Below are 12,028 nucleotides of genomic sequence, written 5' to 3'. Positions count from 1 at the left end.
AGGGGCTACACATGAACTCCAGATGCATGTGCCACTATGTGCATCTGGTTTACATGGGTTCTGGGGAATTGAACCTGGGTCCTTAGGTGCACAAGAAAGCACCTTAACTGCTAAGCCATTTCTCCAGCCCTGTGCTCCTATTTTTAAGATGCCAAAAAGAACATAAAAAATTAATATTGAAACAATATAGATCATATTTCCTTAAAACATAATGAAGATTGCACATGTGGTCAGGGACTGTTGGATAAACAGTAGGATATTCAGAACTGGTGCTAACATCTTCTTGGTCTACCTCTGGAGGGGGAAATTTGCATAGTCTTAAAGGTTTCATTTCCTCCTCTCATGTGAGTGTCTCTAGGTAGCATGTTCTCTCGGGTTTTCCCATGACGTTGCCTAACTCCAACCTATTTTTCAGCTCTAAAATAGAGCCTTATTTCTTAGAACAGCCCACTTGACCCCAGACTTTGTCTATTCCTCTCAGTTTCCAGTCCCCTGCTCTTTTGGAACATCTGTTATATACTAGCAAGCCTTCACCTAAAATCTGGCTTTAATAGGTGAGAGGTCACAGCTATCCTGCCCTGTAGTTGCTACATGCAGGCTCTCACATCAAAGTATTGGGTCAATAAAAGAACAGCTCTCCTTAGGAGAACGTTCTCTCATCTTGAAAAGTCTAGCTGGTCTGAGATGGTACTTGGGGAGAGAAAGCAGGGTCATCATTTTAGCCAAATCCAAGTGTTGGTGAGCGGCTTCATTTCTCTGGGAACTTCTTGTCATGCTTTCTCCTACCAATAGGGACAGTGGTGGGATCTTGGGGGACAAATGGACTGGTTCTGGAGAAAAATCTCTAGTAGGCTTATAGAGTCCTGGCTGCTCTTTCTGAAGTGTCCTCATACAGAGTTATGGTTGATCACCCAAAAAGAAGATGGGAAAAGATTTAGGAAAAAAAAAAAATGATACCTCTCCAACAATAGCTTGATACACATCACTTTAAACACAGCAGCAGGTCAGAAATTTGGTTGGTTCAAGAGTCAAAAATCTTTCATAATAAGTCAACACCAGATCTGCCAAGGCAGGTGTCTCCAAACATGGGATCAGGTGCAGCTGTCATTACATCTTACTGTGACTGTGTGACATGGTCTTGGTCTTGTTTGTACCATTCTAGGGTTATTCACAGGCCCAGGTCAAAGAGAAAGAATCTGAATAGCTACCAAACGTGGGCTTACTCATATGGGAGTTCATTCTGCTCCAGAAAGTCTTCCACAGTGGTGACGTCTTCTGACTTCACATGGAAATCCACGGAAGTATGGGGCTTGATTTGAGTGACAGAATCTGGTTTCCAGAAGTCAATCTAAACAGAAAGGTATACAATATTAAACATCTATAATTCAATGGACAAATTATCATTGATAAGGCATAATATTGCTTGAATCTGAAGAGTTATCATCATACTTAAATTATCCATGAAATCACTTACAAATATTTCCTTTGAGTGAATAATGGTCGGGGGTCAAACAGATGTCAATAAAAGTACTTGCAGATACAAATATAATTGACTTGCAACAATCCTGAAGAAAATATAACTATTTTCTTCAATACTAGCTTGTTTTTGAGGTGCTGAGGATCAAACCCAGGGCCTCCTGCACACTAGGTGAACCCTCTACCACTGAGCTACCCCCTAGCCCTCCAGGATACTAGTTAATTGCAGTAGTCTATTTCTCTTCTTTGCTTACTGACTTTTCTGGATCACTTGCATGCAACAGCAGTCATAGAGGTGATGAACCAATGTGCTCAATGATAATGAGTTAGTGACAGGCAGAAGTTGGGTGTAGAGGGAAATGTGATCATATTGTAGATACAGAAGCTTCACATTGATAAAGCACGTGGAGCTGCCCAAGTGTCTGCAGCAGATGTTGACAGTGTCTCATCTATCCAGAATTCCCGGAACCTTCGTGTGTGCTCAGGAGACTCCCTGTTTCCAAGATGCATGTCTCTGCCTCTGGGAACTCTTTCCCAGAACTGGAAAATGCCAAATATCAGCACCAAGCAGGCAAGAAATCCTGAAGCAATAATTCTTCTTGGTGATCCCGGAAAGCAGCTGTCTAGGCTTCTGATCCCCCTTACCTTTCAGGTGGGAGAATTCTGAAAGGTATGGTTATACCCTTTCTTGATGTTTCCCAGTGGGCTAACCCTGCTCCGTGGCATCTGCCTTCATCCTGCTTCCCCCTCTGTTGACCACAAGCCCTTCTCTCTGTCACTTCCTGCACTTGCCACACGAATTCTTTCCCCTCCAGTCTTTCCCAGGGGCTGCTGCAGATGCAGTCTCAGCACAGAACTCCATGCCATTCCAAACCCGAGACAGAGCTGTCCTCAGCAGAACTCTGGCAAGCACAGGAAGAGGAACCCGGGAATTTGAAATTGAGAGGTTCTCAACACCCTCAGCCAGGCGCTGCAGGAACAGACTTGACAGCGAGAGGAAATTAGAACTCCATGGGAGCTGATCTTAACCCACGGGCCCTCACCAGCAAAGAACAATGCTCGTCCACTCGCAGCCTCAGCTCCAGAAAAAGGGAAAGCTATCCTCCTGAAGCCGGGAAACTCACACAGCACAGTAGCCCCCTGGCACACACCTGGTGGGACAGGAGATCCTGATGACACACGGGCAGTACTGAGGGCAGAAAGGGGATGGGTGGCTGCGTGGGCATGGGGCTGCAATTACGGAGTCTAAGGCACACAGAATGTGAGGAAGCAGCAGTGTGGTAAGGACATCTGAGCCCACCACAGCAGGGAGGGGCTACGCAGACCCTAGGAAGTTTGTGATGGAACGTGGTGTAGTGTCCTGATGTACAGAGCTAAGGTAGACACCGAGGAAGGCTCTCCCCCAGCCAAGCCTTAGCGCTGACAGAGAACATGATACAGATTTTAGTTTATTGGACATTAATACCTATCTCAGTTTATTGCTCATTGTTTATATTTTAATTTTTCTACTTTTTTTTTTAAAATTTGAGAGCGACAGACACAGAGAGAAAGACAGATAGAGGGAGAGAGAGAGAATGGGCGTGCCAGGGCTTCCAGCCTCTGCAAACGAACTCCAGACGCGTGCGCCCCCTTGTGCATCTGGCTAACGTGGGTCCTGGGGAACTGAGCCTCGAACCGGGGTCCTTAGGCTTCACAGGCAAGCGCTTAACCGCTACCCCATCTCTCCAGCCCAATTTTTCTACTTTTTTTTGTGGTAGGTTCTCACTCTAGCTCAGGATGACCTGGAACTTGCTCTGTAGTCCTGGGCTAGCTTTGAACTCCTGAGTGCTGGGATTAAAGGTATGCACTACAATGCCCAACAAATTTTTCTATTTTATAATCTAAATAAACTTGTATATTTAAATAAAATATAACAATTTTTGTATTTTTATATTGTACATATACCATGCAAGGAGGACTAGAAAGATGGCTTAGGGTTAAAGTGCTTGCCTGAAAAGCCTAAGGATCCATCTTCAACTTTCCAGATCCCACATAAGCCAGATGGACATGGTAATTTAAGCATGCAAGGCCATGCATGTACACAAGATTGGTGCACATCTCTGGAGTTTGACTGCAGTAGCTGGAAGCCCTGGTGCACATTATTCTCTTCCTCTTTCCTCTCTCACTCTCTCTCATAAAAAAAAGCAACACAAAGAAACACCGTGAAGTGGTGGAGGTGGGGGCTCGGGCTGAAAAGGTACAAAGAGAAAAGGAGTAAGTGGGATGGGGAAGAAGAGTGTGGGGAGCTAGAAATCAACCAAAATTAAGAATGCCTGAAAAGGTCATGGACCTGTCCTGGTGCTGGGGAGATGGCTCAGTGTGTGACATGATTGCCATGCAAGTAGGAAGATCTGAATTTTGACCCACCAGAGCCCATGTAAAAGGCTGGGCATCATGGAGTGCTGGGGCAGTGGACACAGGATATTTCAAGGGTTCACTGGCTAGCTTGCCCAGTGAACTCCAGGTTCAGTGAGAGTTCCCGTGTCAATGAATAAGGTAAAGAGTACTTGAGGAAGAGCTCTGACATTGACCTCCGGCCTCCACACACACATGTATGTGTATCCACGGCCACATGCACGCCCACACATGTACGAACATGCATACATGAATGCACACCACACATGCAAAGGAACCTGTTACTTTGTAAGATGATCTAAAAAAAAAAGATGCTAAAGAAGAGAATGCAGGGCTGGAGAGATGGGCACTTGCCTGCGAAGCCTTGCAACTCGCGTTTGAACCTCTCGGTCCCATGTAGCCAGACACAGTGACACAAGCGCAGAGCAGCACACGTGCCCACAGGGGGCGCACACATCCGGAGTTCCATTGCAGCGGCTGGAGGCCCTGGTGTGCCCATTCTCTCTCTCTCTCTCTCTCTCCCTGCCTCTTTCTTTCTCTCTCAAAATAAATAAGACAAAAGAAAATCTAGAGAAAAGAGAGTAGGTTTTATGATAAATATCTTCAATAAAAGAACTAATACTAATACTGGGCCTGGCACATGAGCACATGCCGGATTGTGGTGTGTTCGAGGCCACCCTGAGACGACATAGTGAATTCCAGGTCAGCCTGAGCTAGGGTGAGACCCTACCTAAAAAAAAAAAAAAAAAAAAAAAAAAAAAAAAGCTAGTCTGTTGTTTGCTGGGCGTGCTCACAAAAGAAAAAGAAAGAACTAACACAACCTTGAGTGCAAGGTGATAAGATGAAACCCTTACTATGTAGTCGGAGATGAAAAGAGAGGCTGCTTGAGGCCAGGGAGGCCTCTGATCTCCTCAATCCGTTCTGCTTTTGAAAGGACACGCTCACAAACTGGGCAGAAGGACTCTGGACTAAAAATGACTCCAGAGACTGGTGCCCTTGTGACGGTTTTATCAGGAAGGCTATGGCCCAGAATGCACTGGGCCTTGATTGCTAAAGAGAATGAAACATCTCTTTTGAATTGTGCTGGAACTGAAAATACCAAGAAGGAACATGCATCTCCTGCTTGGCACTAAAGCATGAAGCTGCAGCTGGATTTTATCTTTTCCAAGACTTTTCTGCTTCTATCGAGAGATGAAATTACCATCAAGGCAAGTCAAGAAGTGTTCACTTGTTATTGATGCAGAAATCTTTTTTTCTGCAAAGAGAACATTGAGGTCCAAGCTAGATGTGGAAAGGAGTGATTATGACCTGGAAATTGTACTCAAAATCTCAGCTCGCACCACTCAATGGTACAGCATTCTAATTCTTTACAAATATTAGTCTCATATTCCTTCTCCTAATTTTTTTCTGTTTGGTTTTTGGAGGTAGGGTCTACTCTAGTCCAGGCTGACCTGGAATTCACTATGTAGTCTCAGGGTGGCCCTGAACTCATGGAAATCCTCCTATCTCTACCTCCTGAGTGGTGGGATTAAAGGCATGAGCTACCATGCTCGGCCTAATTCTTTTAATTTGTAAAAAGATCCTCTTAAGGGAAATATTATTATTACTATTTTATTTATTAATTTGTGTGTGTGAGAGAGAGAGAAAGAGAGAGAGAGAGAGAGAGAGAGAGAGAGAGAGAGAGAGAGAGAGAGAGAGCACATATAGGTATACCAGGGACTCTTGCCATTGCAAATGAACTCCAGATACATGCATGACTTGGTGCATCTGGCTTTACATGGGCACTAAGGAAACAAACCCAGGCCCTTAGGTTTTGTAAGCAAGTGCCTTTAACCACTGAACCATCTGTTCATCCCTATCACTATTTTGCAAATGAGAAAGCAGGGAGCTGTTCAGTCCTAGCTAGCAAGTGGTGGGGCTGGCAGCTGAACCAAGGTCACTGATGGTTAGTTTCCGTCCCTGACCACTAACAAATGCTGAATTTAGATAACAACTGAAGCAATTCTGCGGACACGGTTACAGAACTTTCTCGACAATACTGGGAGAATCAAAGCTTGAAGGGCTCATTACAATTTTTTTGAGTTTAATAAACAGGGAACCAGGTGAAGCTTGGGGTCAGTATCTCCTGGGGCCCGACACGGATTCCGAGTGCAGAGACAGTGGGAGCAGGTGGGAGGCCCGTGCTCGGAAAGGGAAGCTGTGCTCTCAGAGCCAGCACGTGTAAGTCCAGAATGCGTCAGGACCAGTTAACTTCATGAGATAATTAGGAGAGTCCACTCACTTGGTAGACTACAGGGTCCTGGTCTCAGCAAAGCAGTCGACGGAGTCTCTCCATTGATTTTTGCTTTACAAGTTGGGAAGATGCAGCGTGTTAGCTCCAGGCAACACCCTACCAGCTTAGAGTAGTTGAGCAAACTTATCCTACAGAGAATAAGGCTCATGGATAACACTCAGTACCTAACAGAGTGTTGGGTGTATTGGGGATCTATGAAAGATACGTATTGGGCAAGTGAACCATGAAGGATTTCTCTGTGTGGACCCCTGGCTGACTTAGCATTTTTCTTTGTCAGTGAAGAAAATAGTCAAGAAGAAAGTTTACCAAATTTGCTGGCTATGTAAAGTTAGGAGTGGTAGGAATTATTACCATAGATGACCAAATTCATGTTTAAAGGAATCTCAGTATGCTGGAAACTGACTATCAAGGTTAAAATATAAATGATGGGGTTGGAGAGATGGTTTAGTAGTTAAGGTACATGCCTGCAAAGCCTAAGGACCCAGGTTCAATTCTCCAGGTCCCATGTAAGCCAGATGCACATGGTGGCGTTTGAGTCTGAAGTTCCTTGCAGTGGCTGGAGACCCTAGTGTGCCTATTCTCTCTCGGACTCTCCCTCCCCCTCTCTCTGTCTCTAATAAATAAATAAATAGAAATAAAAGAAATTAAAAAAAGAAAAATTAAAAATATATAAATTATGTTTGTATTTTATAGAAGGAGAGATGCTTTATTTGAAGAAGATTCATGTGAAGACAATAAATAATGGTTCTCATTTGACTTAGGTTTGATAGAATTTAACAGTGTTCTATGCCTATTAAAGGTGTTCAGAAAGTGTCAGACACCATTAATAAATATCTGCTTCACAGATAAAGGTAGGCAATGGGCCTGTCATACATATTAATTAAAGAGCACCTGAAGGCCCACTGTCCATTCTGGCAGACACAGTCCTTTAAAAAGAAATAGAGGGATGGAGAGATGGCTTAGCGGTTAAGCATTTGCCTGTGAAGCTTAACGACCCCGGTTCGAGGCTCGGTTCCCCAGGTCCCACGTTAGCCAGATGCACAAGGGGGCGCACGCGTCTGGAGTTCATTTGCAGTGGCTGGAGGCCCTGGTATGCCCATTCTCTCTCTCTCTCTCTCTCTCTCTCTGTCACTCTCAAATAAATAAATTAAAAATGAACAAAAAATTAAAAAAAAAAAGAAACAGAGACAACCATATCCAGAGGTGACCAGAATCTCCAGAGTCCATAAACCAATACTAAGAGAAATGATGAAAAGGCCTGAAAAAGATCTTAGCAAGAACAGTATTTGGCTTGACTGGGCAGAATGAGTTAAATTTAGAGAGAAGGCATCTCTTAACTGATATAATGAAGCAAACCAATGACAGGACTTGGAAGACAAGTTAGCCTATTCTAAACAGCAGGATGCCCACTACCCCTGGGAGCCAGGGGACAGGTCTCATTAGGCTGGCAGCCAGAGATGCCATCTTGAGAGGAGACCCCACATCTGAGTGGAAGCCTAGGGAAGGGACATTTGTGTTCCCTTTCAGTTCATAGCTTCAACTTCCAAGATTATGACACTACCCTTTACTTCTTTCCTGCACACCCTGAAAGCTAAACAACGAGATAATTAGGAGAGACATATAGGGCCAGTTAGAGGGGAAGGGCGAGCTTTGAACATGTTCACTCCCTAACAGCACTGGCCCAAGCGGTGCTCTTTATGCTCAGCATAAATAATATGCTCTCACCACACACTATATACATAATAAACCATGTGAATTCTCGTTCAATCTATAGTGTTTTTTTTTTTTTTAATAGTAGCATAGAGATTTCAGTTTCTTGAAACCAAGAGAAAAGTATGGAAATCATTCATGTTTTGTTGCTTTTAAAATCTTCTTTCCTCCCTCAAGCCAGGTCATTAAGGAGACCAGAACCAAGGCAGGAAAACTCCAGCTGTTTCACTTGGGATTGAAGCAAATCAGAGGTAGTAGATAATACACAGGATGTGGAAATGAATGTGAAGTTGGACAGGTGCCCCGTCTTTCAGTAATAATTAAGCTGATCCTTTTTCTTTTGCCTTAGAAGGGAAGTGACTTGCCATTCAGTGTCCTAGGACCTTCACGACAGATCACCTTATCTAGATACCACTGCTCTGTCAGCTCTTTTGAAAGGTTGCATGGATGTGCGGTCCTATGGGGCCCGTGGCCATCTCACGAGAGCTGCAGACAGGATGCCAGAGAGCACTGAGTGCTGTGTTTCTTGCTGCTGAAAAGGCTACTTTCCTCCTTTGATAGAATCAGAGTATATCGTTTTTTTAAATTAAGTAATTAATATTTATTTATTTATTTGACAGAGAAGGGGGTGAGAGAGAGAGAGAGGGAGAGAGAGAGAATGGGCACGCCAGGGCCTCCAGCCACTGCAAATGAACTCCAGACGCATGCACCCCCTTGTGCATCTGGCTAGCGTGGGTCCTGGGGCATTGAACCTGGGTCCTTTGGCTTTGCAGGTGAACACCTTAACAGCTGAGCCATCCCCCCAGCCCATCTATCGGGTTTTAAAGCGGGTGTGACGTAACCTTAAAGCTGGGGGCTGGTGCTTACCTGCTTGGTGTCAGCCAGCTCCTTAATCAGGTTGATGTGATCTTCATCTGCTACGCTGACCCGGAAAACTCGGTTGCTAAGGGGTAAAATGGGATGAATAGAAGTGTACAGTTGAGTAAGGGGTTCAAATTCATCACTTTGGAGCTCTTCCCAAAGGCTAGCACGGCTCGCTCGTGAGGACTGCCTTCCTTACCCGTCGAAGGGCTCAGTGGGGGGGTGAGCCAGGGCCGCGCTGACCAGAAGCAGTACCACCCACATTTTGCCTGCGGAGTTCTGCTGGGCGGCTCAGGGCCCTGCTGGCCTTTATAAGCCCGAGGGCTCCGTCCCCTTCTCGGAGCGCAGACACACACGGCCACATGGCCACACGCTGATTAAGATTTTCCTGGCACGTTACCCCGGAAGCTAGGTGCCTGCGAGGTTATCTTTCTCAACACCTGGAGAAACAGTCAAAAGTCTCATGTTCAGTTGATGGAATTTGGACACTAGACCTGAACAGTCTGGATGAAAAGGAGATCTAAATAAAATCTCGATTGCAGCTTTCTGTTTTCAGTTTGAATTCAGTAAGTTCTACCTGTTTAAGTGTAATACTTGAAGAGTTTCAGCAAATCACACACCCAGGCAGGACGCACCCCAGAGAAGCCAGGGGGCATTTTTGCTGCACACCTTCGCAGCCCGTCCCTGCGCTTCCCGAAGCAACCACCGCTCCAGACTTCCGCTTCGTCTCTCCCATCCAGACTTCGCAGAAGAGGGTTTATAAGCACACGTGCTCTTTTGTGCGCATCTTCTCTCATGCTTCTGAGATTAATTCTACCAACCATCTTTCCCACAGAATTTGTATGATCTTAAACTTCAACCAGTCACCCCTTGATCTGAATTCTGTCTAAAGGTTTACTAATTCCAGTGAACATAAATGATACTTAAATGATTGTAATTTGACCATTTAAGTCTTTTGTAAAGCACCTACTGAAATCTTTTGCCCTTTTTAAAAGCTCATTATTTGCATTTTTATTCCTTCTTTAAATTTTGAATGCAGGTTTCCTACAGGCATTTCTTACCACTACATAGTTTGTACTTCATTTGCTGAATTTTTTTTTTTTTTTTAATGAGAAGACAGGTTCAATGAGCAATGTTTGTGAAACCTGTACCTTTCTTTCCAGTTGGCTCTGTCATGGAGTATCAAGATGGCTACTGACACAGTCTTGCACCCCAGCTGCTTAGTAACTCATTTGGAAAAGGTAACTTACCCTTTTTCAAATTACGACCCACATCTTCAGATTGTACCTCAGTGGCCTAACCTGGGATACTTGTCCATCTGTCTTTGAATCAATTATCCGCCTGGTCTTCCCAAAAGGCACAGAAACAATCAGAACATAGCCCAGGCTGTCTTCAAATGTCCGATCTTCCCATGCCCGCCTCTTCAGCAACGGGCTGCTGGCATGTGCCACCACAAGGGGCTGAATTAACTCTTGTGCTCAGCATACTAGGACGGGGCGAGTGACAGTCTGGTCATGTGCTGAGCTCTACACATCATACTTACTCATCTCAGCTACCACTACTGCTGTCCCCGAGGAACCTTGCCCTTTCCTCTACCGGTCTTCTCCCGTTCTTGGGAGTGTCTCTCTCCTTAATCAACTGTCTCTATTTCCGTTACCTTACTATGGTGGCTCGGGTACAATTCTTTGTCCTGGAACACATGAGCTTGAAAAACTTCAGTAGGTGCCCCCTAGCCCACATCAGATTTGCACCTATTACAGTGGGATTAAAAAAAATCAGAGCCACACGTTGGGTCATGATATGCAGAGACATTTATCCTTACCCATAACTGGGGGCTAACTCCAGAATGCATGACCCATATACCTCAACAAGGAGGGGCCAGGGGGAGGGGGTAGGTCATGGATGAGCCTAGTAATGGCACCAAACTGACTGTATTCGCCGAGTACAAAACTAATTAATAAAAAATAAAAATTAAAAAAATAGATAATTAACTGCTCACAGTTTTATCTTAAGTCATATTTATAACTATCCTGGGCGACGCGGGGCCTATGGACCATGAGTTGCACAACCATGTGTATAGCATGGGTTTCACAAGAAGATGAGATGATGACCACGAGTAAACCGCTCTTTCAGCTTGAGTGATACTTGACACAGATAGGTAGGTATTAACTGTGAGTTCCTTCCTCACTACTGAAAGGCCAGGCAGATGGCAACCAGGTAAAGGAGAAATCAAGGAATGTATAATTTTGTTTAGTTGGAGAAAATAGTACTAGTGACTTAGAGAAATTCAAGTATTTTGTGTTTGTTGGACTAGAGAAGATAGATTAAAATTGTGCCTTCGGATATTGTTTTTGCGTCATGGTATGTTTCTGGAGGTCAGAGAACACCCCAAAGGTCAGCACTTTCCACCTTCTTCTGACACCAGCTCTCTTGTCTTGCTACTGCACAGACCAGTCCCGCTTAGTTGCTAGCCTCCAGATCCTTCTGCCTGTGTTTTTCATAGTCTTAGGCCCAGTAGGGTCACAGATGTGGGGGCCACTTCTCCTCTAGATTTTGCTGGGGGGTTGGAGTTGGGTCAAAACGTTTGCCAGTAAGCACATTTAACAGCTGAGCCATCTCCCCAGGCCTTCCTTCAGAAATTTTGCATCATTATTTTCTTTCATAATCCTTTAAGAAATTTTAGTTTTATTTATTCATTTGAGAGAGAGAGAGAGGCAGAGAGAGACAGACAGAGAGACAGAGAGAGAGAGAATGGGTGCTTCCACAGGGCCTCTTGCCATTGCAAATGAACTGAAGTTGTATGTGCCACTTTGGGCACCCAGCTTTATGTGGGCACTGGGGAGTTGCACTCGGACCAGCAGGCTTTGCAAGCCAGCACCTTTGACTGCTCTGCCATCTGTCCAACCAATCTGCATGCGTATTGTGGAGTGGAGCTCAAAGCACGCTACCCTCAAAATATGGCTAAGGGAAGCCAAAATACAGCGTCGCAAATATGCTTCTCAGTATATGGGTTATTTTGAGCTGCTTATGTAGGGGGGCAGCAGACACTGGAGATGTTCTGAACACAGTAGAAGTAACCCTTCCGTAAGAGACACTGGCATGAGGAGAGGACCCCCCATTTGCAAGGCTGTCTTCCCTTTGGGCCGGAAGACCGCGGCAGTGCCACGATGCCCCGGTTCTTACGCACACTGCCTCTCCTGGTCTCCTGGCTTCCTCCCCTAGCTGTAGCTCGCTTTGTTTCAGTGGATGATGGTGTGTAACTCACCTCTGGAGATTTATTCTTTTGCTTTGCTT

At 44.9% G+C, this 12,028-nt stretch overlaps 1 protein-coding gene across 1 annotated transcript in view; it reads right to left on the bottom strand.

The window, feature by feature from the left end:
- Positions 1–8,998, bottom strand: part of Cpb1 (carboxypeptidase B1) — a 27,984-nt gene extending 18,986 nt beyond the window's left edge. The window contains exons 1-3 of the mRNA XM_004655899.2: positions 8,934–8,998; positions 8,741–8,816; positions 1,224–1,348 (exon numbers count right to left, since the gene is read on the bottom strand). Of these exons, the coding sequence (XP_004655956.2) occupies positions 1,224–1,348; positions 8,741–8,816; positions 8,934–8,998 (266 nt within the window). The remainder of the gene's footprint in view (positions 1–1,223; positions 1,349–8,740; positions 8,817–8,933) is intronic.
- Between the last annotated feature and the right edge of the window lie 3,030 nt (positions 8,999–12,028).

The sequence above is a fragment of the Jaculus jaculus genome, chromosome 12, assembly GCF_020740685.1.
Source record: "Jaculus jaculus isolate mJacJac1 chromosome 12, mJacJac1.mat.Y.cur, whole genome shotgun sequence".
Lineage (NCBI taxonomy): Eukaryota > Metazoa > Chordata > Mammalia > Rodentia > Dipodidae > Jaculus > Jaculus jaculus.
Note: the sequence above shows the minus strand (reverse complement) of the source record. Positions and strands in the feature narration are given on the sequence as shown.